A 26,387-nucleotide genomic window follows, 5' to 3' on the forward strand; every position below is an offset into this window, starting at 1 on the left:
ATTAAATGAGATTGCTGCCTAATGATGGTTTAACATTCCTAAGGCTGTCGAGTGCATGACTTTTATTTTGCCATTTTTAATTGTGGTAGCAATTAGAACAGAGGAAGTATGCCATATACCTGGTTAACTTTGCATTATTTTTTCCTCCTATACTGATCTCCTATTTCTAGATGAATCAGCATATAATATGTTCTGGTTTTGTTTTTTTTTACAATTTAGAATTATAAAAATCTGTGATAGTGGATATACCATTTTAAAATTTCACATGGGATTTTAATTTAATGTGAGGACTTTTATTTATGTTAGGAATCTAAATTTTTAGGAAATTAGGATAATGTGAAATTTTTTTTCAAACATGATTACGCTTTAATCATTGAATTTTTAAGTAATAAATTTGTAGAAGGATTGTATTTTTAATAGAATGTAAAATGTATTCTCTTTATAAAATGTACCCTCATTCTCACCTGTTACACTGGGCACTTGTTGCCAAGTACGAATTGAGACTGTGTTCATTGTGATAAAGATATAGATGACATGCAAAAGAGAGAGACATATTATAATGGCCTACATTTCAAATCCTTTAACCCTGAATATTTATTTCAGAACTCTCTTCCATTAATGTGGATCATTGTTTTCAAGCTGCTGCATATTTTGCTTGTCTTATTAAAATGTTCTTGCTGAAAATAAACCCATTGCTGTTTGATCAGGTGTCCCTAATTTAAAAGCCATAAAGAGTTCTTCAAAAGACAGGAAAAATATAATTTAGAGCAAGAGTTGGCAAGTAGTCTGCTGGCCAAATTCAGCCCACCACCTGTTTTTGTAAATAAAAGTTTATGAAACAGCCATGCTCATTTGTTTACATATGGTCTACAGCTGCCTTCACATGCGTCTGTCTGGCCTACAAAGCCTAAAGCACTTATCATCTGTCCCTTTACAGAAAATGTTTGCAGACCCCTGATTTAGAGAAGTGGTTTTGTGTTCACACCTATTTTTTCAGAGTAAAGTATTCAAAGCTAAAGCAGATGATAGATTTGTTAAAAATAAAGTTTTAAATAGAAAAAAATGCCACTGCTTAATATGTTAAAATATTTAATAGTAACATATCTTCCTTCCAGGCTTAGAAATTTTAAAAATTTCAGTAAGCCTTTCAAAGTTTTGCTGTGAAACCTTAAACATATATAATCACATCTGATAGTTTGATGTTTTGGAGGTGAAAGAGTGAAATTGAAGACAAACCAAACTGTCTGTATTAAAGGGTAATTTATCATTCCTGTAATTTTAATTGTTCGTGACTTTAAAATTTAAAACTCAGTTCCTTTAGCTTATCAACCTAAATGGTTTAAATAGACTTAAATGTCACCAAATGATTTGTTTATTTTTATTCTCTTCATTCCAACCCTCTGAATTACTATATTTTCAGTGAATAGTGGGATTTGCCCACAGTGGATACTTAAAGGAATAGAGTTTCTAATTCCCCTGTATGGCTTTGTAATTAGAGAATACTGCATAGAGTACCAAGACTGGTTTTAAGGGAAAGTAGGTTTTGGTTCTTTAATACAAAGCTTGATTGTCCTTTAAAATTCTTTCTTTGGAATTGAATTTTTCTCTGTGTATGTGTTCATTTTCTTGTTTCCTCTTTCTTTGGTTCCCGTTGGGCTCATTTCTTTGTCTTCCAGGCAGTAGCAGCAGCAGTAGTTCAGACTCCACATGTTCTGTCATAGAGAAACCTCTGGATAAGTTCTTGCCTAGTGAGTGGTAGCTCTTAAATTCTCTAACAGAGCTTTGGCTTTTCCATAACCCATGGGCTTCATTTGAGAAATGCTGCACCGCTCCCTGTCATTACTTAAAGAATACATGTTGGACTTCTCAGTAAAACAAAGCATGTGATGACTTTAGCTCCCCTCTTCATTGCTTCCAGTTAACCGTAATTGTTAAAACATATGCTTACGCTTATGTTTGAGACAATGGAAGAGAGATTCATGCTTTTGCAGTTGAGATAATATAAAGAGAGCTAGTAAGCTGTATAAGAGAATAACTCTTGGTTCCTTTTTATGTTTCATGATACATCCTAGTCAGGTAAGGGACCTGTAATAACAAAATCCTGAATTTCTTAAGGTACACCTTATATTTGGAAGTACACCAGTGCCCTTTATAACATGTCTTATAGTTAAAAAGATTTTACTCCTTGGTGTCCTGTTCTTAGGGGTAGCTTAAGATTGAAAACTCCCTAATAAAGAAAAATGTAAAGTTTGAAGCAAGTAAAGATAAATTGAATGGTATTTTATTTCAAATGGCCATTTATCCTTATTTCTGAATTGCGTGATTGATTTTAAGAAACTTTCTAAGGTATGATTAGAGAATTCAGATCCACACGAAAGTGTTATGCAGGATCTATCTATCTAGACTTATTTCAAACCTAAAGGCCTTTTCTTACACTGTAATTTAATAAATTAAGTTGAAAAGTATTATTAATTTTATGTATAATTTAGTTTTCAGAAGGAAAGAGAGTTGATGCTTCCTTGTACTAGTTTGCAGCTTACTGCTTTTTAAAGCATTATCTGTATACCTACCTTTCCCAAACTAATAACAGAAACATTTGGTTATTGTTCTTATGCTTTTAGCTTGCTAGAGGAAGACTTCCAAGAATATTAGGAATTATTTTCTCTATTGCAATTCTTACATTTTACCAAGACAATTAATTTCATAGGCTAACCTATAAAATACATGAAATTGCTTTAGAAACCATGTGGAAGTCTCATTTTGTATTACAAACTGCAAAATATAGAAAATATCTGAGTGGGAGGCATTACAATTTAATTTTCTGTTTTAAAATTTTACTTTAATCCTTAGAAAGTAGTTACATCAAAGTATATTATGAAATGAGTTGTACCTTGTTCATTTCAAGCAGTTTTAGTTACTCTTTATATACCTGGCATATAACATTGAATTCTTTTGTTGCACTGTGGGTGTGTTGGTGAAGTGGAGAGATGGTTGTCCCAGCATGTGGTTGCTGTGCGTACCTTCCCTTTTAAAAATATGAATGGCCTTTTTTTTTTTAAGGTGTTCTTTGTTTGAACTATCAGTTGATCATTTATTTCTATAGAATCATTATTATAATTACCCTTAACAGTCTACTGATAGGTTGAATGCAAGTTTGTTATTATACAGGTGTACTTCACTTTATGCAATAAATGTTTTTTTCTGAAAAAATTGCTTATAAATCAAGTTGGGAAATCAATTGTATTGGGAGAACTTGCTGTCTTTAAAAATTCTTTATTAAATGCTTTTGTTTATCACATAATCACTACAGTTTACTCTAAACTCTAGTTGGTTGAAGTTTTTGTGTTGGATTTTCTTAAAGGGGGGCACACCTGTAATGTATCCTTCTATTAGAAGGTCATTGAATTGGGAAATTTCGAAAATGAACAATGTGACTTTTGCTACTTTTAACTTATTAATATTTAAAATTGGCTTAATTTTCTGTTTGCCCTTTTAGATTACTTCCCAGGTCTTAGCAGGTTCCCAATTCCATGTCCACCATTTGTTGCTGAACTGTTATGTTTGCAGGAGTTTGGGAGTCAGTGTGAGCTCTTAAGATTGATTTGAATTGTAATCTTACACTAAATCTTATTATCTTGCTTAAATTATTATCTCTGATTATGTTGAATATACTTTTCTTTTTGCATACAACTGCTCTATTTCAGTTTTTATAATGATTTATTTCTATACTTATACTATAAATAAATGCTGTTATACATTTTTCTTTGTTCTACAAAAGAAATAATGTTTTTTCTTTTTTTCCTCCTCATCTCTGTGCATATGCTTCCTGTCTACGGTTTGCTTACTACTTCTTATTGAAAGATCAAGCAGGTTGGTGTGATTGATTTGCACTCCATGTGGTACAATTATTTAAACTATAAAGAACTTTGTTGTTTAACCACATTACATTTTTTTTATTTAATGATTTTTTTAACAAGGTAAGTATCTGTCTTTGTATTTTAAAATATATTTCAACTTTAGCATTTTTTAAAAAAAAACTTCCTTTTTTACTAAATTCTTTTTTTTTAATTTATTTCAGTTTTTATTGAGGAAGGTATTAGGAACTTTTTTTTTCAATTTTATTTTTATTTTTTATACAGCAGGTTCTTATTAGCTATCCATTTTATACATATTAGTGTGTACATGTCAATCCCAATCTCCCAATTCATCCCATCCCCTACCCCCACCCCCCCACCCCCTGCCACTTTCCCCGCTTGGTGTCCATATGTTTGTTCTTTACATCTGTGTCTCAATTTCTGCCCTGCAAACCAGTTCATCTATACCATTTTTCTAGGTTCCACATATATGCGTTAATATACAATATTTATTTTTCTCTTTATGACTTACTTCACTCTGTATGACAGTCTCTAGATTCATCCACATCTCAATAAATGACCCAATTTCGTTCCTTTTTATGGCTGAGTAATATTCCATTGTATATATGTACCACAACTTCTTTATCCATTCTTCAGTCAATGGGCATTTAGGTTGCTTCCATGACCTGGGTATTGTAAACAGTGCTGCAGTGAACATTGGGGTGCATGTGTCTCTTTGAATTATGGTTTTCTCTGGGTATATGCCCAGTAATGGGATTGCTGCATCATATGGTAATTCTATTTTTAGTTTTTTAATGAACCTCCATATTGTTCTCCATAGTGGCTGTATCAATTTACATTCCCACCAACAGTGCAAGAGGGCTCCCTTTTCTCCATACCCTCTCCAGCATTTGTTGTTTGTAGATTTTCTGATGATGCCCATTCTAACTGGTGTGAGGTGATACCTCATTGTAGCTTTAACTTGCATTTTTCTAATAATTAGTGATGTTGAGCAGCTTTTCATGTGCTTCTTGGCCATCTGTATGTCTTCTTTGGAGAAATGTCTGTTTAGGTCTTCTGCCCATTTTTGGATTGGGTTGTTTGTTTTTTTAATATTGAACTGCATGAGCTGTTTATATATTTTGGAGATTAATCCTTTGTCCGTTGATTCATTTGCAAATATTTTCTCCCATTCTGAGGGTTGTCTTTTAGTCTTGTTTGTAGTTTCCTTTGCTGTGCAAAAAGCTTTTAAGTTTCAGTAGGTCCCATTTGTTTATTTTTGTTTTTATTTCCATTACTCTAGGAAGTGGATCAAAAAAGTTATTGCTGTGATTTATGTCAAAGAGTGTTCTAACTATGTTTTCCTCTAAGAGTTTTATAGTGTCTGGTCTTACATTTAGGTTTCTAATCCATTTTGGGTTTATTTTTATGTATGGTGTTAGGGAGTGTTCTAATTTCATTCTTTTACATGTAGCTGTCCAGTTTTCCCAGCACCACTTATTTGAAGAGACTGTCTTTTTTCCATTGTATATCCTTACCTGCTTTGTCATAGATTAGTTGACCATAGGTGTGTGGGTTTATCTCTGGGCTTTATATCCTTTTCCATTGATCTGTATCTCTGTTTTTCTGCCAGTACCATATTGTCTTGATTACTGTAGCTTTGTAGTATAGTTTGAAGTCACGGAGTATGATTCCTGCAGGTTCATTTTTTTCCCTCGAGACTGCTTTGGCTATTCGGGGTCTTTTGTGTCTTTATACAAATTTTAAGATGTTTTGTTCTAGTTCAGTAAAAAATGCCATTGGTAATTTGATAGGGATTGCATTGAATCTGTAGATTGCTTTGGGTAGTATAGCCATTTTCACAATATTGATTCTTCCAATCCAAGAACATGGTATATCTCTCCATCTGTTGGTATCATCTTTAATTTCTTTCATCAGTGTCTTACAGTTTTCTGCATACAGGTCTTTTGTCTCCCTAGGTAGGTTTATTCCTAGGTATTTTATTCTTTTTGTTGCAATGGTAAATGGGAGTGCTTCCTTAATTTCTCTTTCAGATTTTTCATGATTAGTGTATATGAATGCAAGAGATCTCTGTGCATTAATTTTGTATCCTGCAAGTTTACCAAATTCATTGATTAGCTCTAGTAGTTTTCTGGTGGCATCTTTAGGATTCTCTATGTATAGTATCATATCATCTGCAAACAGTGACAGTTTTACTTCTTCTTTTCCAATTTGTATTCCTTTTATTTCTTTTTCTTCTCTGATTGCCGTGACTAGGACTTCCAAAACTATGTTGAATAATAGTGGTGAGAGTGGACATCCTTGTCTTGTTCCTGATGTTAGAGGAAAAGCTTTCAGGTTTTCACCATTGAGAATGATATTTGCTGTGGGTTTGTCGTATATGGCCTTTATTATGTTGAGGTAGGTTCCCTCTATGCCCACTTTCTGGAGAGTTTTTATCATAAATGGGTGTTGAATTTTCTTTTTCTGCATCTATTGAGATGATCATATGGTTTTATTCTTCAGTTTGTTAATATGTTGTATCACATTGATTGATTTGCATATATTGAAGAATCCTTGCATCCCTGGTATAAATCCCACTTGACCATGGTGTATGATCCTTTTAATGTGTTGTTGGATTCTGTTTGCTAGTATTTTGTTGAGGATTTTTGCACCTATATTCAAGAGTGATATTGGTCTGTAACTTTCTTTTTTTGTAATATCTTTGGTTTTGGTATCAGGGTGATGGTGGCCTCATAGAATGCATTTGGGAGTGTTCCTTCCTCTGCAATTGTTTGGAAGACTTTGAGAAGGATGGGTGTTAGCTGTTCTCTAAATGTTTGATAGAATTCACCTGTGAAGCCATCTGGTCCTGGACTTTTGTTTGTTGGAAGATTTTTAATCACAGTTTCAATTTCATTACTTGTGATTGGTCTGTTCATATTTTCTATTTATTCCTGGTTCAGCCTTGGAAGGTTATACCTTTCTAAGAATTTGTCCGTTTCTTCCAGGTTGTCCATTTTATTGGCATAGAGTTGCTTGTAGTAGTCTCTTAGGATGCTTTGTAATTCTACGGTGTCCATTGTAACTTCTCCTTTTTCATTTCTAATTTTATTGATTTGAATCCTCTCCCTCTTTTTCTTGATGAGTCTGGCTAATGGTTTATCAATTTTGTTTATCTTCTCAAAGAACTAGTTTTTAGTTTTATTGATCTTTATGATTTCTTTCCTTCTACTAACTTTGGGTTTTGTTTGTTCTTCTTTCTCTAGTTCCTTTAGGTGTAAGGTTAGATTGTTTGAGATTTTTCTTGTCTCTTAAGGTAGGCTTGTGTTGCTATAAACTTCCCTCTTAGAACTGCTTTTGCTACATCCCATAGGTTTTGGATCATTGTGTTTTCGTTGTCATTTGTCTCGGTATTTTTTGATTTCCTCTTTGATTTCTTCGATGATCTCTTGGTTATATAGTAGCGTATTGTTTTAGCCTCCATGTGTTTGTGCTTTTTACGGTTTTTTCCCTGTAATTGATTTCTAATGTCATAGCGTTGTGGTCTGAAAAGATGCTTGATATGATTTCAATTTTCTTAAATTTACAGAGGCTTGATTTGTGACCCAAGATGTGATCTGTCCTGGAGAATGTTCCATGTGCACTTGAGAAGAAAGTGTAATCTGTTTTTGGATGGAAAGTCCTATATATATCAATTAAATCTATCTGGTCTGTTGTGTCATTTAAACCTTGTGTTTCCTTAGTAATTTTCTGTTTGGCTGATCTGTCCATTGGTGTAAGTGAGGTGCTAAAGTACCCCACTATTATTGTGTTACTGTCGATTTCCTCTTTTATAGCTGTTAGCACTTGCCTTATGTATTGAGGTGCTCCTATGTTGGGAGTATATATGTTTATAATTGTTATATCTTCTTCTTGGATTGATCCCTTGATCACTATGTAGTGTCCTTCCTTGTCTCTTGTAACATTCTTTATTTTAAAGTCTATTTTATCTGATATGAATATTGCTACTCCAGCTTTCTTTTGATTTCCATTTGCATGGAATATCTTTTTCCATCCCCTCACTTTCGGTCTGTATGTGTCCCTAGGTCTGAAGTGGGTCTCTTGTAGACAGCATATATATGGGTCTTGTTTTTGTATCCATTCAGTGAGCCTTTATCTTTTGGTTGGAGCATTTAATCCATTCACGTTTAAGGTAATTATCGATATGTATGTTCCTATGACCATTTTCTTAATTGTTTTGGGTTTGTTTTTGTAGGTCCTTTTGTTCTGTTGTGTTTCCCACTTAGAGAAGTTCCTTTAGCATTTGTTGTAGAGCTGGTTTGGTAGTGCTGAATTCTCTTAACTTTTGCTTGTCTGTAAAGCTTTTGATTTCTCTGTTGAATCTGAATGAGATTCTTGCTGGGTAGAGTAATCTTGGTTGTAGGTTCTTCCCTTTCATCACTTTAAGTATATCATGCCACTCCCTTCTGGCTTGTAGAGTTTCTGCTGAGAAATCAGCTGTTAACCTTATGGGAGTTCCCTTGTTTGTTATTTGTCGTTTTTCCGTTGCTGCTTTCAATAATTTTTCTTTGTCTTTAATTTTTGTCAATTTGATTGCTATGTGTCTTGGTGTGTTTCTCCTGTATGGGACTCTCTGTGCTTCCAGGACTTGGGTGGCTATTTCCTTTCCCATGTTAGGGAAGTTTTCGACTATAATCTCTTCAAATATTTTCTCTGGTCCTTTCTTTCTCTCTTGTCCTTCTAGGACCCCTATAATGCGAATGTTGCTGTGTTTAATGTAGTCCCAGAAGTCTCTTAGGCTGTCTTCATTTCTTTTCATTCTTTTTTCTTTATTCTGTTCTGCAGCAGTGAATTCCACCATTCTGTCTTCCAGGTCACCTATCCATTCTTCTGCCTCAGTTATTCTGCTATTTATTCCTTCTAGTGTATTTTTCATTTCAGTTATTGTATTGTTCATCTCTGTTTGTTTGTTCTTTAATTCTTCTAGGTCTTTGTTAAACATTTCTTGCATCTTCTTGATCTTTGCCTCCATTCTTTTTCCAAAGTCCTGGATCATCTTCACTATCATTATTTTGAGTTCTTTTTCTGGAACGTTGCCTATCTCCACTTCATTTAGTTGTTTTTCTGGTACTTTATCTTGTTCCTTCATCTCGTACATAGCCTTCTGCTTTTTCATCTTGTCTATCTTTCTGTGAATGTGGGGTTTTTCCCACAGGCTGCAGGATTGTAGTTCTTCTTGCTTCTGCTGTCTGCCCTCTAGGAACATTTTTGTTTCCAAATAATCTTCTTAAGGGAACAGTTCAGAAATAATTAGATTGATAGTGACAAACACATTGGATATTCTAGAACTAATTAACAAAATAGACAACAAAACCGCATGGTGTAATCATTTTTCTAAATTCTTAAAGACCCATTAAGCCAAATTTTAGAAATACAAATATAAGTGATTTCATATTCAAGATTTTTCTCCTTTTTTTAAAAAAAAATTTTTTTTTAAAAAAGAGTGTTCTGAGTGGGAATGAGTATCCCTTCATTCATACATAGAAAGTAAAATCTGTATGAATATAGAGGTGAGTGACATGACACACCTGACATCACTGTGTCAAAGCAGTCCCTCCTGCCCTAACTCAGAGCAGCTCCCTTTCTAACTCTCCAATCAGCATTCATGGCATCACTGCCCTTTCCTTCACCAGAGCTCACAACATTTGCTCTGAATCTTCCCTTTTCTTGCCAGTCTCTTCCCATTTACTATCAATTTTTCATACAAGGTGCCTCCCAGGAATGTTGCTTCTTCTTCATAAGCCCAGCCAGTTCTCAAGGATAATACCTCAACCCCTGTACAAGAGTCCATTCTGGTCTTCCTGCTTCCACTCAAATCTCCTGGGCTCAGAAGTGCTGGCGTGCTCTTCTTCATCTTTAATTTTTATCACACAGTTCTACTGCTTGAGAAATAGCACTCCAAGGCCCTTATTATCTGACTTACCCTCTACAAACGCATAGCTCATTACTTTAAAAAAGATATTCTGTTACAGGTCCCTTTAAGGCTGTATTGTCTACCATACCTAATGCTAAGTTTTGATGGAAATCCATCAACATGGTATCATACTCATCCCTGCCTTCTTACCAGAAAATAATGACCATAATTTCACCATTAACCTTTCACTTAACCTTTTACCTTTTTTTAAAGTGAGGAATCAAACGTCTGGTTATGTATGCTCATGGGTGCTCGTATAATGAAAATGAAATTAATTCAGTTAACACTTCCTGAAATTCTTCTTTTTAACTTTACCTTGCCAAAGTTCACCTTCACAGTTTTGGTTAGAGCACATGGTAGAGGAGAAGTTAAAATATTACCACTCTGGTTTGGCTCAATTAAATACTCTATGACATTAAAATTCTTTTTAGATTTTTTTACCTGAAATTTTGTGCTGAAAATTTACACTTTTAGAAAAAGAAAGTTTGTTTTTTGGTTGGTTGGTTGGTTTGGTTCATTAATATTTTTTAAAAATCTTAAAAAAAACCAGTGTAAACGTAACTTTTCATGATACCATGTTTTTAAGTGCCTGGTTAGGAGAGTTGGTACCTATTCACATTTAGCTTAAAATATTATTTGGGGAGAAATATGATTTATTGGACTGATTCCGGCTAAAATAATATGTTACTTGAATATCAGAGTTTTGAAACTGAACCTAGCTATATATATGCATGGTCATCTTTATGAAAATGGTATGAGAGCACAATAAGATTTTTGCTGCTAAAACATCAGTTTGAAAATATTACCTGAATGGTTTTGAATAACTAATGCAATTCAGGCATAGTAGTAATTCATCAATATGCATGTGCTTTTGTATTTCTACCTATAAAATTTTTTTTTTATTTTACTGCTTCTTTATGGGTCTGGAAACTGTATGTTTTTATTTTGTTGTTGTTTTTTACATCTTTATTGGAGTATAATTGCTTTACAATGGTGTGTTAGTTTCTGCTTTATAACAAGGTGAATCAGTTATACATATACATATGTTCCCGTATCCTCCCTCTTGCGTCTCCCTCCCTCCCACCCTCCCTGTCCCACCCATCCAGGTCATCACAAAGCATCGAGCTAATCTCCCTGTGCTATGCGGCTGCTTCCCACTAGCTATCTGTTTTACGTTTGGTAGTGTATATATGTCCATGCCACTCTCTCACTTTGTCACAGCTTACCCTTCCCCCTCCCCATATCCTCAAGTCCATTCTCTAGTAGGTCTGTGTCTTTATTCCCGCCTTACCCCTAGGTTCTTCATGACGTTTTTTTTTTCTTATATTCCATATATATGTGTTAGCATACGGTATTTGTCTTTCTCTTTCTGACTTCACTCTGTATGACAGACTCTAGGTCCATCCACTTCACTACAAATAACTCAAGTTCACTTCTTTTTATGGCTGAGTAATATTCCATTGCATATATGTGCCACATCTTCTTTATCCATTCATCCAATGGTGGACACTTAGGTTGTTTCCATCTCCTGGCTATTGTAAGTAGAGCTGCAATGAACATTTTAGTACATGACTCTTTTTGAATTATGGTTTTCTCAGGGTATATGCCCAGTAGTGGGATTTCTGGGTCATGTGGTAGTTCTATTTTTATTTTTTTAAGGACCCTCCATACTGTTCTCCATAGTGGCTGTACCAATTCACATTCCCACCAGCAGTGCAGGAGTGTTCCCTTTTCTCCACGCCCTCTCCAGCATTTATTGTTTCTAGATTTTTTGGTGATGGGCATTCTGACCAGTGTGAGATGATATCTCATTGTAGTTTTGATTTGCATTTCTCTAATGATGTTGAGCATTCTTTCATGTGTTTGTTGGCAATAGGAAACTGTATGTTTTTAACTAACAAAACAATTGCAACCCTAGGAACCTAAAAAATTAATGTACATGTGTCAATCAGACCATTTACTCTATACTCCTATGGTTTTCACACATACATTTTTTAATCTTAACATATTTGCCATTTTTTCTTTAAATATTTACAATTTTGGAGTGGAAAAGAAGTTATAATTTTTTAGTGCATACACTTACTTTATACCTGAACTTATACTTTCCCCCCTCAAATTTCTAAGAAATAGTATTACTGATGGGAAATCCTTTCTAGGAATTCATTGGGAATAGGAGTTAGATTACTTTTTAAAATTATTTCTTAACAGTGTAATTCAGAATGTTCAGTATAGGTGATTGTGCCAAAGAATCCAACAGAGTCAGGTCTATGGCCTGACTTTGGGATTGCAGTGAATCACACCACACCGAAGCGTGAATTTGGATCAGTGCTTTTGTTTACTCTTCTATTTAACTTACTTGTTTTGTGGCTTTAGTTTGCTTTGGACTTTCTTGTATTTCTATAGAAGTGAAGGGTAATGTATTTTAAACCTTTGGGGGTTTTATATGATTTTAACCCAAAGAATTAAAGCCTGTGAATGATTCATCGTCTCTTGGTTCCTGAAAGAGTTTATTCAGATGTATATCTCCATCATCTTTATTTTTCAGTTCTCTTTCCTTGTTAGCATGAGGGGTTAGCTTTTGGTGGAGACATTAACAGTTTATAAAAAACTCTTCTTCTTTACACTCTTCTGTGGTCCTCTGGGAAGGAAGTTAAGAATGACAGAAAGCTTTCAGGAGAGCCTCAGACCATTTCTACGAAAAATTTGATTGTTTTTCTGAAGGAAAATATGTTTCAAAGAAATTGTATTACCAGAAATGAATTATCTTTGATTCAGTTTCATAACCAGTTTAATAAGCTAGTTTTTCTTTTCTCTTTCTTAGTTTTTCATTTTAATTTCATGATTTTTAAATTCAATAAAATTTATTGAACGTCTATTATATGTACATAAAACACTCTACTAGACATTATAATCAAAATAATCATTTTGAAGCTGTATTTCTTAGCTGCATTATTTTGTAGTATTTCTACTTATATTTGACACTAGGAATGTTTAATCTGACTTAGGGAGATTTAGGATCCTGAGTTTGACATCATAACAAGCTGTTTTAGTTCATTTAAGGTATGATGATATATTGTGACAGCAACTGTAAAATGCCTGTTTAATTCATATGTAACTGTTACATAATTAGTATAGAGTTACTTCCCTTAAAAGTATACTATGAAGTAAAATACTTTCAAGTAATTTTATCAAACACAATTTTAGAAAACCTCTGAAAATATATGTTAAAAACTACTTAAAAATTCTGCCTGATATTTTTATCTGTACATTTTATACCTATATGGGGCTTTTTTAAAAAAAAATTTATTTATTTATTTATTTATTTTTGGCTGCATTGTGTCTTCCTTGCTGTGCGCGGGCTTTCTCTAGTTGTGGCGAGCGGGGGCTATTCTTTGTGGTGTGTGGGCTTTTTTTTTTTAAGAATCAATTCTGTCTATTTATTTTTGGTTGTGTTGGGTCTTTGTTGCTGCACGTGGGCTTTCTCTAGTTGCGGAGAGCAGGGGCTACTCTTCATTGCGGTGCGAGGGCTTCTCATTGTGGTGGCTTCTCTTGTTGCAGAGCACTGGCTCTAGATGCGCGGGCTTCAGTAATCGTGGCATGCGGACTCAGTAGTTGTGGCTCGCGGGTTCTAGAGCGCAGGCTCAGTAGTTGTGGCACACAAGCTTAGTTGCTCCACGGCATGTGGGATCTTCCCAGACCAGAGCTCGAATGCGTGTCCCCTGCATTGGCAGGTGGATTCTTAACCACTGTGCCACCAGGGAAGTCCCTTTGTGGCTTTTATTTATTCATTTATTTTAATAAATTTTGTGGGGAGGTGTTTTGAGAAGCCACTTGATTTTGTACCTGGTTATCAGAAAAAAGTAACTAAATAATCATATTGCTTTTTTGACGATATGTGTTATTTGGGGACATACAAATATCTTTGCTTTTTTTATTTATTTAGTTTTCCTGTTTATCTTTCTCTTTTTTTTCCCTGCTAATCTCTTATGCTTCTTTTTCACTTACTTCTGTTCTTAGTTTTCACTGCACAGTTGGACAACAGTTTGAATTTAGCAGTTAGTTAAAAAGATCTTCTAGGGACATAATAAATAGAAATAAAATATATTATTCAGTTGATTTCCTTAAAATTTTGACATTTGATTTTCTTTTCATGAGGAATGTATCTTTTATATTGAAGATAATTTATGTGTCTGAAGCATTCACTCTGAAGTGACTGTTGGAATTATATGACTCAAATAGGTAAAAAGAAAGTTTCCCCAGATAAAATGGTTGAAATGCAAGCAAAAATTGATGAGGAGAGAAAAGCACTTGAAACAAAGCTTGACATGGAAGAAGAAGAAAGAAACAAGGCTAGAGCTGAGTTAGAGAAACGGGAAAAAGATCTTCTTAAGGCCCAGTGAGTATTACTGAATTGAGATGGATTTGTGATTTAAATTTCCTGGTTTTTCTCATAGGATGTATAAGCAAGAAAATTGAATAGTAATTAAAAGCAATACTACACAGTTGTGTATTTGATAGAGATGTTATATAATTATATTCCTATTTTGAAATTTTACATCCAAATCCTTGTTAAATTTGGGGAAATTTAGTAGAATAGTAGATAATTGATGGATACAGAGTGTTCTCATTTTAATTAACAGACAAGAGCATCAGTCTTTGCTAGAGAAATTATCTGCACTGGAGAAGAAGGTAATTGTTGGTGGTGTTGATTTGTTGGCAAAAGCTGAGGAACAAGAGAAACTTCTTGAAGAATCCAACATGGAATTGGAAGAAAGGAGGAAAAGAGCAGAGCAACTTCGCAGAGAACTTGAGGAAAAGGAGGTAATGTAAATTTTTGTTTCTGGTTGATGCTTCACCTAAGGTATTTAACTTTTCTAGTGAAAAGCTGAATATCTATAATCTTAATAAAATTAAAAAAAATAAATTTATTTACTTTTAGCTGTGTTGGGTCTTCGTTGCTGCGGGTGGGCTTTCTCTAGTTGCGGAGAGCAGGGGATACTCTTTGTTGCAGTGCACAGGCTGCTCATTGCAGTGGCTTCTCTTGTTGCGGAGCAGGGGCTCTAGGCACACAGGCTCAGTAGTTGTGGCATGTGGGCTTAGTTGCTCTGTGGCAGGTGGGATCTTCCCGGATCAGGGCTCAAACCCATGTCCCCTGCATTTGCAGGTGGATTCTTAACCACTGCGCCACCAGGGAAGTCCCAGGTGCACAGGCTTCACATTGCGGTGGCTTCTCTTGTTGTGGAGCATGGGTTCTAGGCATGTGGGCTTCAGTAGTTGTGGCACGTGGACTCAGTAGTTGTGGCTTGTGGGCTCTAGAACACAGGCTCAGTAGTTGTGGTGCATGGGCTTAGTTCCTCCACAGCATGTGGGATCTTCCCGGACCAGGGATCAAACCCATGTCCCCTGCATTGGCAGGTGGATTCTTAACCACTGTGCCACCAGGGAAATCCCTTAATAAAATTTTAAAGCATATCTGTGGATTGCTTTGAAAGAAATAGTTGCTAAACATTTATGTCATTTGTTAAATAATTAAACTTGTGATTTAATGAATAAAATTATTCTGAAGTTTATCACTTTATGTCATAGCAAGAACGCTTGGATATTGAAGAAAAGTATACCAGTTTGCAAGAAGAAGCTCAAGGAAAGACCAAGAAGTTAAAGAAAGTTTGGACTATGCTGATGGCTGCAAAGTCAGAGGTTGGTCTTTAAGAAGTTACCTATTATTGTAGTTTGAATTTTTTAGAAAAGAATTTCTTTGATTAAGTATGATTAAGAATCCTAAAGGAATCATAATATGTGCTTACAATTTTAAAGAAGTAAAATTTTTGCCTTTATTTGCAATTTTTAATTTCAGCTGTTAAGCTAAATTGTTTATTTCCAACCTTAACTAATAACATGGAATAGACAATGATAGATAGTGTTACTCTGTCCATTGTTTTTGTGAAAGAACTGGGTAAGCTCTTACAAGGTTTCCTAGACCACTGCCCTATGTCAGATGGAATTGTTTTGTATTTAAAATCTTGTTTGTCCTTAGTATTTTCATTGATTTTCTGTTAGATGGCCGATCTCCAACAGGAACATCAGAGGGAAATTGAAGGCCTTTTGGAGAACATTCGACAACTTAGCCGGGAGCTTCGACTTCAGATGCTTATTATTGATAATTTTATACCTCAGGATTATCAGGTAAATGGGAATTTCTCTGTCTTAGGTATTAGGTCACTTGGCTGGGGTTAAGGACTAAAGAAATATAATTTCTAATTTAATTAATGGTAAATATTTACATTTCAGTTGCTGATGATAAAATTTTCTTGAACTAATGGCCATCACATTTCACTTCAGCTGTTAACTGTTCTTAATACATAATTCTCTGTTTGAGTAACTAAGTACCTGAATAAGAATTTCTTAGTCCTGGGAGGAAGGCCAAATTCATGTAATTCATGTAAAGACATAGGTCCTGTTCATTCTTTCAACATTCTTTATCCTATAATTAGAATAAACAAAACTCCTGTGCGAACCTTTTCTCCTTGTTTATGGATGCTAATTCTGTGTGTGTGTGTGGGCAGGGGAATGGTAAAACATACATAAAATTTACCATTTTAACTATTTTTTTTTTTACATCTTTACTGGAGTATAATTACTTTACAATGGTGTGTTAGTTTCTGCTGTACAACAAAGTGAATCAGCTATAAGTACACATATATCCCCGTATCACCTCCCTCTTGCATCTCCCTCCTACCCTCCGTATCCCATCCCTCTAGGTGGTCACAGAGTATTGAGCTGATCTCCCTGTGCTACGCAGCAGCTTCCCACTAGCTATCTATTTTACATTTGGTAGTGTATATATGTCCATGCCACTCTCTTACTTCTTCCCAGCTTCCCCTTCCCCCACTGTATCCTCAAGTCCGTTCTTTACGTCTGCATCTTTATTCCTGCCCTGCCTCTAGGTTCATCAGTACCGTGTTTTTAGATTCCATGTATGTGTGTTAGCATATGGTATTTGTTTTTCTCTTTCTGACTTACTTCACTCTGTATGACAGAGTCTAGGTCCATCGACCTCACTACAAATAACTCAATTTCGTTCCTTTTTATGGCTGAGTAATATTCCACTGTATATATGTGCCACATCTTCTTTAACCATTCACCTCTTGATGGACATTTAGGTTGCTTCCATGTCCTGGCTATTGTAAATAGTGCTGCAGTGAACTATTTTTAAGAGTACAGTTCATTGACATTAAGTACATTCACAGTGTTGTGCAGTGATCACTACCATCCATCTCTAGATGTATGCTAACTCTAAATACTAGTGTAATTTAAAAATCTTAGCCTCTATTATTCTTTTCCCCACATTTCTGTCTTTCCAGTATATTTTAGTGAACTTTAACATTGATTTTTTTAACATCTTTATTAGAGTATAATTGCTTTACAATGGTGTGTTAGTTTCTGCTTTATAACAAAGTGAATCAGTTATACATATACATATGTCCCCATATTTCTTCCCTCTTGCATCTCCTCTCTCCCACCCTCCCTATCCCACTCCTCTAGGTGGTCACAAAGCACCAAGCTGATCTTCCACTGCTATGTGGCTGCTTCCCACTAGCTATCTATTTTATGTTTGGTAGTGTATATATGTCCATGCCACTCTCTCACTTTGTCACAGCTTACCCTTCCCCCTTCCCATATCCTCAAGTCTATTCTGTAGTAGGTCTGCATCTGTATTCCCATCTTGCCGCTAGGTTTTTCTGGCCTTTTTTTTTTTTTTTTTTTTTAGATTTCATATATATGTGTTAGTATATGGTATTTGTTTTTCTCTTTCTGACTTACTTCACTCTGTATGACAGTCTCTAGGTCTATCCACCTCACTACACATAACTCAGTTTTGTTCCTTTTTATGGCTGAGTAATATTCCATTGTATATATGTGCCACATCTTCTTTATTCATCTGTTGATGGACACTTAGGTTGCTTCCATGTCCTGGCTATTGTAAATAGAGCTGCAGTGAACATTTTGTTACATGACTCTTTTTGAATTATGGTTTTCTCAGGGTATACGCCCAGTAGTGGGATTGCTGGGTCGTATGGTAGTTCCATTTTTAGTTTTTTAAGGAACCTCCATACTGTTCTCCATAGTGGCTGTATCAATTTACATTCCCACCAACAGTGCAAGAGGTTTCCCTTTTCTCCACACCCTCTCCAGCATTTATTGTTTGTAGATTTTTTGATGATGGGCATTCTGACCAGTGTGAGATGCTATTTCATTGCAGTTTTGATTTGCATTTCTCTAATGATTAATGATATTGAGCATCCTTTCATGTGTTTGTTGGCAATCTGTATATCTTCTTTGGAGAAATGTCTATTTAGGTCTTCTGCCCATTTTTGGATTGGGTTGTTTGTTTTTTTGATATTGAGCTGCAAGAGCTGCTTGTAAATTTTGGAGATTAATCCTTTGTCAGTTGCTTCATTTACAAATATTTTCCCACATTCTGAGGGTTGTCTTGTCGTCTTGTTTATGGTTTCCTTTGCTGTGCAAAAGCTTCTAAGTTTCATTAGGTCCCGTTTGTTTATTTTTGTTTTTATTTCCATTTCTCTAAGAGGTGGGTCACAAAAAGGATCTTGCTGTGATTTATGTCATAGAGTGTTCTGCCTATGTTTTCCTCTAAGAGTTTGATGGTGTCTGGCCGTACATTTAGATCTTTAATCCATTTTGAATTTTTTTTGTGTGTACAGTGTTAGGGAGTGTTCTAATTTCATTCTTTTACATGTAGCTGTCCAGTTTTCCCATCACCACTTATTGAAGAGGCTGTCTTTTTTCCACTGTTTATTCTTGCCTCCTTTATCAAAGATAAGGTGACCATATGTACGTGGGTTTCTCTCTGGGCTTTCTATCCTGTTCCATTGATCTATATTTCTGTTTTTGTGCCAGTAGCATACTGTCTTGATTACTGTAGCTTTGTAGTATAGTCTGAAGTCAGGGAGCCTGATTCCTCCAGCTCCATTTTTCTTTCTCAAGATTGCTTTGGCTATTCGGGGTCTTTTGTGTTTCCACACAAATTGTGAAATTTTTTGTTCTAATTCTGTGAAAAATGCCAGTGGTAGTTTGATAGGGATTGCATTGAATCTGTAGATTGCTTTGGGTAGTATAGTCATTTTCCCAATGTTGATTCTTCCAGTGCGAGAACATGGTATATCTCTCCATCTATTTGTATCATCTTTAATTTCTAACATTGATTTTTAAAAATTTATTTTGAATCTATATACAGCTTTAAGAAATTTGTCTGAATATAAGCCTTAGTATTTTTTTTCCTTTGGACCTCAGCTGCACAGAATTACTATTTGGCTCACAATATACTGTCCTTGATGGTCCTTGGATGGCCTACTTTTGTTTAGTTAGTTATTTTGTAGTGAACTTGTCACCCAAAACAAAAGCTAGGACCATGGTAGTGACCTGTTTCTAACCAAGTGGTTTCCCTCTTGCCTCTTCTATCCCTTTACCTCTTCAAGCTCAAGGTAACCACCATCCTGAATGCCATGTTCTTTATTTCCTTGCTTTTTATTTTTATACAGTTTAATTGAATCTACATATATTCCTTGAAAGTATATATTTTAAAATATATAAAAGGGGCATCATGCAGTATATAATGTTTTGAGACTTAACTTTTTTCACTTACTATATTAAGATTTTAGTTCCATGAATATTTTTCAGTATTTTAAATGTTATTAAATATTAAAAGTAGATCATCTCTGACTCTTTTAAAAGGAAATGATTGAAAACTATGTCCATTGGAATGAAGACATAGGGGAATGGCAACTAGTGAGTATTAACCTTCATCCTTTCATGAAATACTATGGAATACTTCCTGTAGACTGGAGTTGTACTGGCTACAATGCGGAGAAAGGTGGTCCAGAGGATGAATCAAGTGAGAAGCCCCTGAAGTGGATAAGATGTTTTAATAATTATGTTATAACACACAGAATATTCTGTGTGTTATACATAGTAGAGATGGTGTAGGTTGGTGTATAGGACTGAATGACCTCTGGGGTCCCTTTCTATTCCAGCATTCAAATCATGTTTTATGAGTGTGCCATCAGTATATCTCATAGTAATTTGCCTCATTCATAGTATTAATTGCTAATTAAGATAATTCTCCTCCCCTTCTTTTTTCCTTTTTTGAGAAATGTGTTGCCTACACAGGAAATAACATGAGAAAGCAGACTCCAGTTCCTGATAAAAAGGAGAAAGACGTAAGAGTGCTTTTTTAAAAAAACAAAACAAAAAAAACTACAGTTGGTTCTTTGTAGGAATATGGGTCACTAAATTGTGTTATCATCATGATATCTATTAATCAGCTCAGCTGAAAAATAGGCTACTATTTTGAGAATAGAGGCTCTAGGATGGGGTGATTATTAGGACAGTTCTGTTCACCTTCAGTCGTGATGGCAGGCATTTCTGTGACAAGAGTGGCATGTAGTTCTCTTTGGAGACTTTTCACCATCTCTCTGGGCCTTGGGGATTTGGTTAGAGACTAGAATAAGTCTGTCCTTTTCAAAGCTGATCCTAGTCTTAGGTCAACAAGAGGAAGTAGCAGCTTTAGGGAAAACAGCAGCAGTTTTTCTTTACTACTAAGGAATTTATAGTGTGTCAGGGCTTCTTCACCAACACTTAGTGAATACATTTGAGATAAATGGCATTAGAAAAAGATATCTTTAGATATTTATTTGGTTTTGTCTTTGGCTTTTCTTCCTAAGAGTTTATTTAGTATTTTAAATCTTCCCCCAAATCTGGTTTAAATTCTTCTGTAAGAATGTCTTGTGTTTATTTCCTTTACATATAGCCCTTTGAGGTGGACCTTTCCCATGTGTATCTTGCCTATACTGAGGAGAGCCTACGGCAGTCCTTGATGAAATTAGAGAGGCCACGGACTTCAAAGGGGAAAGCCAGGCCAAAAACAGGGAGAAGGTAAGAACTGTCTTTGAGTCCCATGAGCCAAAGGCAGTGAGATTTTCAAATTAAGTACATTTAAAGGAAATTTAGTTAACATGATAAGTATTTTGTCTGATATATTTAACTAAATATTGAAATCCTATGTAGTTACAATTTGAGTAAATAAAATCTGGCTAAAGAATTAAGGTCTTCCAACTTCTTTAGCCCTCCTGAGTAGTAGAATTTATTGTTAATTTACTTTGTTCTTTCCAAATGTATAATAAGTCATTACTATTTTAATTCCTTAATCCTTACACTAATTATTCTAGTGAGATGCTAATTAATTTGCCTCGTTAGACTCCCAAGGTATTGTATTCAGCTGATTCATTTTTCTGTCATGAATACTGCCCCAAGAACCTTGATTTCCTCAGTCACCAGTTAAATAAAACTTCTCTGTCTTTCCCTGTCCTTTGACTATTGAGTAGTTTATATGTATTGTAACATAGCCCAGAGAAATGAGGATGTGAAAGCCCTGGGCTGGAGCTTATTTCTTCTCTCCCTTCCCTACATTAAGTACTGTTCAGCTTATTTAAACTGACTAACAGACCTTGGGGCTCCTGAAATGACAGGAAATAATAAGCTTATATTTTTCCCTACTTTGAGTACCTAGACTTTTGAGTTACGTGTAGGGTGAAGTCTAAGTTTTAATATTTTTGTGCAACGTAATCTCATAGACATAACCTAAGTTTTATAAATTTGGGGAGGAGGAATCAGTAGCATATTAAAAGTGTACAAATTTTTATATTCTTCAACATTTAGATGTCAGACATTAAAAGCATTTCATATGCCAACAGAAGCCATGCATGTAATATTAATGAATGAAGCAAATCAATTCAAAGAAACACCAATTCCTCTGTGTCTTTGACTTTTCCACTTTTAATGGAGGTATTTTCCTCTTAACTCTGCAGTTAGTAAGAAAAGTGACAGTTCAAGTATGATGATAAATGGTAAGACAGTTGCCCTCAGTGTGGGAGAAAAATAGGCAGTGGTGTGGGCTGGGGCAAAACGGAGCGTGTTCTGTCTGGAGTGAGTGGCCTGTTACCCTGCTTCTAGTTAGTTTGGGGAAAGAGGGCCCATGGTTTCTGGATCTTCTTGTTTCAAAAGAGAAGCCAGAAATCAGGATTATTTACGTGAGATCTCCGTCTTTAGTCACTTTTTAAAAGCTATGTGGACCTAAAACAAACAAGCAAATAATTTCATAAGATATTTGGATACAATTTTCAGAATGCTTATTTTAAAATATATACTTTTTCAGTTTAATCTAAAAAAAAACCAAACAAATGTGAGCTAACATTCGCCGAGCCAAATCCAGCATCTCTGTGTGCCAGAATTAGCCTGCTGTATTATGAAAACAGTAAATGGCCATAATTATAGACAAATATACATGATAAGTGGTTTATTGATACTACATTACATTGCTTGACAATGTTCAATGTGATATTCCTCATTAGAAGCACATGTTTCAGTGTGCTAATAAGCAAAACTGCAATAAACATGATAGATTAATGGAACATTTCCATCATTTCCTACACAGTCATTTGTGAGTTGTTGCTTCAGATGATTTGTGACTCTGATTTTCACTGAATAAGCTGGCATCTTTAGCATACCCCAGAAGAGATAATAAGGGGGTTCAAATCTGGCAAGCATGCAGACCGCTTGGCCTGTCCACATTGTCTAGTCCAGTTTATTGTTCACTCACTCCTTCATCACTGTGGGTGGTGGAGTGGAGGGCCTTGCTATTGTGCTCACTCTAGGTGACCTTTCCCTAGCCTGAAAAGGCAGACATTAATTGATCTCATGGTCAAGCATGTCAAACCTTGGCCTGTTTCTAGAGTCTATGGCTGCCTGGTATTATCTACTACAATTTACATACAATTTACAATTATGTAAAGTGTTTGCATTTCAATCTTTTAGGAAAGCATTCATGTTTTCTTTTTCTCTTCTCCAAACAGAAAGCGTTCTGCAAAGCCTGAAACTGTAATTGACTCTTTACTTCAGTAAATGTTACAGACTTAAAGTCAGAATAAAAATTAGTGATATCCTCATGCCTGGACAAAACCTTTAATTAAAACACTGAAGACTTTTGTGTTATTTCAAATAATGGAAGCTGTAGATCATGCAGTAAGACTGGAACTAATAATTTGCCTAATAACTTTTAGTCTATATATATTAAGTTAATATAACATTAAAATTGTACAATTGGTAATTGTTCAAATTGTCATATTAGTTTTCAACTTATACTGTGCAGGGAAGTTGAGAGAGCAGCTTATACTATAGAGAGTTGCAGTTTAAATGTATACATAAATCTGCTAGTGATTTACTCAACTACTGTATATTTAGATAACCGGATATTCAAAATAGAAAAAAAAATATAAGTCCTGTTTTGCACATAGAAAGTTGCAGGTCTAATTGTCCTATGTTTTCCTGTTATATATGAATGTATGGGCTGCAAATCTAAGAAATGATTCTATCCTAACACCCACCTGGCCTTTTATAATATGTTCTAATTTTTATACTAACATTCATTGCATTTAAAATATGAGATGGGTGATCTTATTGATCTATAGAAAATTTTATAATTCTGTAGTCAATCTTTAGAAGTATACATGTTTAAAAAACAAAAGTTGAAGATATGTTTCATCTGGACCTCTCAGGATTTCTTTTTGCCACTTTGACTTCAAGTCAAATTTTTTGTTTGTTTGTTTTGGTTTCATGTTTCTTGAAACATTGAATCTGTACCTGAATACAAAGGAGTCACAGCTGCAGAAAATTAAGAAGCTAAATACTGATCACTAACATTTGCCTCTATGGCTATTATTTTTTTAAATTCACTTTGAAACATGATTAACTGATGCTTTCCTGTGTCTGAGTTCTAAATTTTGATGAAAATTGCTCTGTTTCTCCCAAATGAGAAAGATCTCCGTTTTCTAGAAAATACAGACAAAGCAAGAAAAATATCTTTTAATTCTTTGCCTTTAAAACACTTTGTTTTGTCTTTCTTCTTATTTTATAAAGAAAATATTCTTCCCTGAATTTCTTCCATTGACAAATCCAGTTAGACCATACCTCTAAAATAAAAATTATTTTTATTTTATAGTAAAAAAAAAGTCATAGAATTGTTTGTTCTTTTGTTGACTGCTTACAAAATTTTTATTTTTTTAAAGTTATGCTACTCCAAAACCACTATATATATATATGTATATATATATCTCTCTCTTTTATGAGTTTTAAAATTATGTAATCAGCCCTGAAACGCATTGGCTACAAGTTTTAAGACTTCATAAATGAGTATTTATTAAGTTAACATTATTTAGTAAGTTTGGTTAAATATTGGCTTATAATTACAAAGATGTATATAGAATGAGGGTGAGCGAATGTAGCGTTATTTGTGAGGTGGTGGTAAAAATGTGTCCATAAATTTAAAGTACATTCCAAAGGTGATGTACTAAATATCCTGTGTATGGTGAATATTTTCTAGGTAATAAGAATTGCAGTTAACTGGCAGCATTTTCTTTGTAACGTGTAAGATAGTTAGACATTTATAACTTTGTGGGGCATTGTTTAGGTACCGTGAAGACTTGAGGTGAATTTATGTCTTGTAAAAGCTTTGTGTAAGCAGAATATCTTGGCAATTGTAGATGCATATTTAACTCTGTTAATAATAACTCTAGAGAAATCTTAATTTTACCAGTAGGAAAAAAATATGACTACTTCTTCTTTTTAAAGAATGCACGTGTCTACCCTTTAACCATCCAGTTAATAGAAAAGGAATAACTTTAGAATTAAGCTTTAAAACATTATAGAAAATTTAAGCCAGTATGTTAGGTTTTTTTTTCTTTTCCACGCCATAGCAGTAACAAAACGAAATCTATAAAAACTCAAAACGTTGAGAAATTTTAAAAACAGGCTACTTTAGCAGTTTTTTTTTAAAGCATTTATATTAGAACTGATTATACCAGATGGGCATTAAATAGTCATCTTATATAATACCAAGATTAGATATTGGAGCCAGGCCTGAGTATCCATGTGAAAACATGGGAACCTGACTTTAGAGCTCTTCACTTAGCTCTAATCATAGTAGTTCTATGGTTTCTTCACAGTTACTTTGTGTCATTGTCCATAAATGAAATATTTTGCAACTTTGGTGTTAATTTCATGAAAGGCTATAGATGAACAAACTTGCTCATTATTTGATATAGGAAGCAGATTTAAAATGAGTGTCACATATAAGTAGGTTATTGAATGGCTATTTTTCTCTTTAATTTAAAAAAGTAATATTTATTAAAAGGAGCCTTGGTAGAATGTTGTTTGTGGTATGTTCTTTAGTAAACCTTGCAATTACGTGTAGTAATAAGGATATTAAAATATAATAGTATTCCCCATTTTTGTCTAGATTCTTGTGAAGTATAAGAGTAATCAAGGTGGCGGGTCTACATCTATGTGTTCGTCCCACAAGTAGAATCCATTTGACATGCTGTGGCATCTACTTTCTGGGAAAAGGGGACTTTTTTTTGCTGCAAGAAATTTAAGGTTACTTTGGGGGAGAGGGTGGTGCTACTTCAACTGTAACATGTTTTTAAAATTATGATTATAGGTTTCGGTTGTTTTGTTTCTAGTCTTTTAAAAATATTCTTTCCCTTAACTCTTATCTTAAGGAAAGTCCCTCCCTTTCCTACAGGGCTGTGAATTAAAGAACGGGTAGAGTTTACATTTAAGTATGCCAGTGTCTGCCCAGTTTCTTAATGTATGCATTTGTTTTCCTTTTTAGTTATTCTTTGATCTAAAATGGTAGAAGAAAACATAGATCTTCCTAGTGCCTTTGAACTTATACTGTAGTCTAATTTAAATCATTAATAACTAAATAGCATTACTACAATACTGTATACTGGCCAGAATTACAAATCGTATGATAAGTTTGTCGTATTAATTTCAAAAGCCAACTTTCATTGTATTTTATGTATATATTGTATTTGTTCAAGTTGTATATATTGATATTGTATGTATACATACAGCATGGTTAAATAAGAAATAAAAACCTTTACCTAATGCCTGTAATAGTGGTCTGCTTCTTTACTGAGCTATTTTTGTGTTTATGTCCATCCTGATCTTAATAGGCAGGTTCTTTGTGCTTGGCTCTCAGTTTCATGAGGTTAAGAGAGACCTGTGTAATTTCACACCAGAAACTCTTAATGTTGTGGGTCTTTAAACAGAAATCATCATGATACGGAAACCTGGGAGAGATGTTTTTTAAAATGCCCCTTCTCATTGATAAAATTTATTTTCACCAAAAATATTTTAATCCAAGTTTTGTTATCCTTGTCATTAGGTGTTTGAGAACAGAAACTTAAAGAAGTCTGTATGGAAAATAAAGGTAAAAGGAGACGTTTCTTATTGGTAATGATATCATGATACCTTTCAAAAACTTTTAAGGAGCTTAAAATATCTCCAAAACAATAACATTGCTTGGATTATTGTTAATCGTGTGTTCTTTGGACAAACATTTATTGATTACCAGGCACTGTGCTAGGCAGCCTCAAGAAGTTCACAGAGGACATTGAGAAGTTTTGATTTGTTAGCAA

At 34.5% G+C, this 26,387-nt stretch overlaps 1 protein-coding gene across 1 annotated transcript in view; it reads left to right on the forward strand.

The window, feature by feature from the left end:
• The window catches only part of KIF3A (kinesin family member 3A), an 82,431-nt gene extending 56,577 nt beyond the window's left edge, over positions 1–25,854 (forward strand). The window contains exons 10-19 of the mRNA XM_060008869.1: positions 1,677–1,748; positions 3,862–3,870; positions 14,071–14,227; positions 14,472–14,652; positions 15,418–15,528; positions 15,889–16,014; positions 19,585–19,638; positions 20,001–20,069; positions 20,660–20,784; positions 22,761–25,854. Coding sequence (XP_059864852.1) covers positions 1,677–1,748; positions 3,862–3,870; positions 14,071–14,227; positions 14,472–14,652; positions 15,418–15,528; positions 15,889–16,014; positions 19,585–19,638; positions 20,001–20,069; positions 20,660–20,784; positions 22,761–22,809 — 953 coding nt within the window. The 3' untranslated portion in view covers positions 22,810–25,854. The remainder of the gene's footprint in view (positions 1–1,676; positions 1,749–3,861; positions 3,871–14,070; positions 14,228–14,471; positions 14,653–15,417; positions 15,529–15,888; positions 16,015–19,584; positions 19,639–20,000; positions 20,070–20,659; positions 20,785–22,760) is intronic.
• The last annotated feature ends 533 nt before the right edge of the window (positions 25,855–26,387 follow it).

Source organism: Delphinus delphis, chromosome 3 (genome assembly GCF_949987515.2).
Source record: "Delphinus delphis chromosome 3, mDelDel1.2, whole genome shotgun sequence".
Taxonomy (NCBI): Eukaryota; Metazoa; Chordata; class Mammalia; order Artiodactyla; family Delphinidae; genus Delphinus; species Delphinus delphis.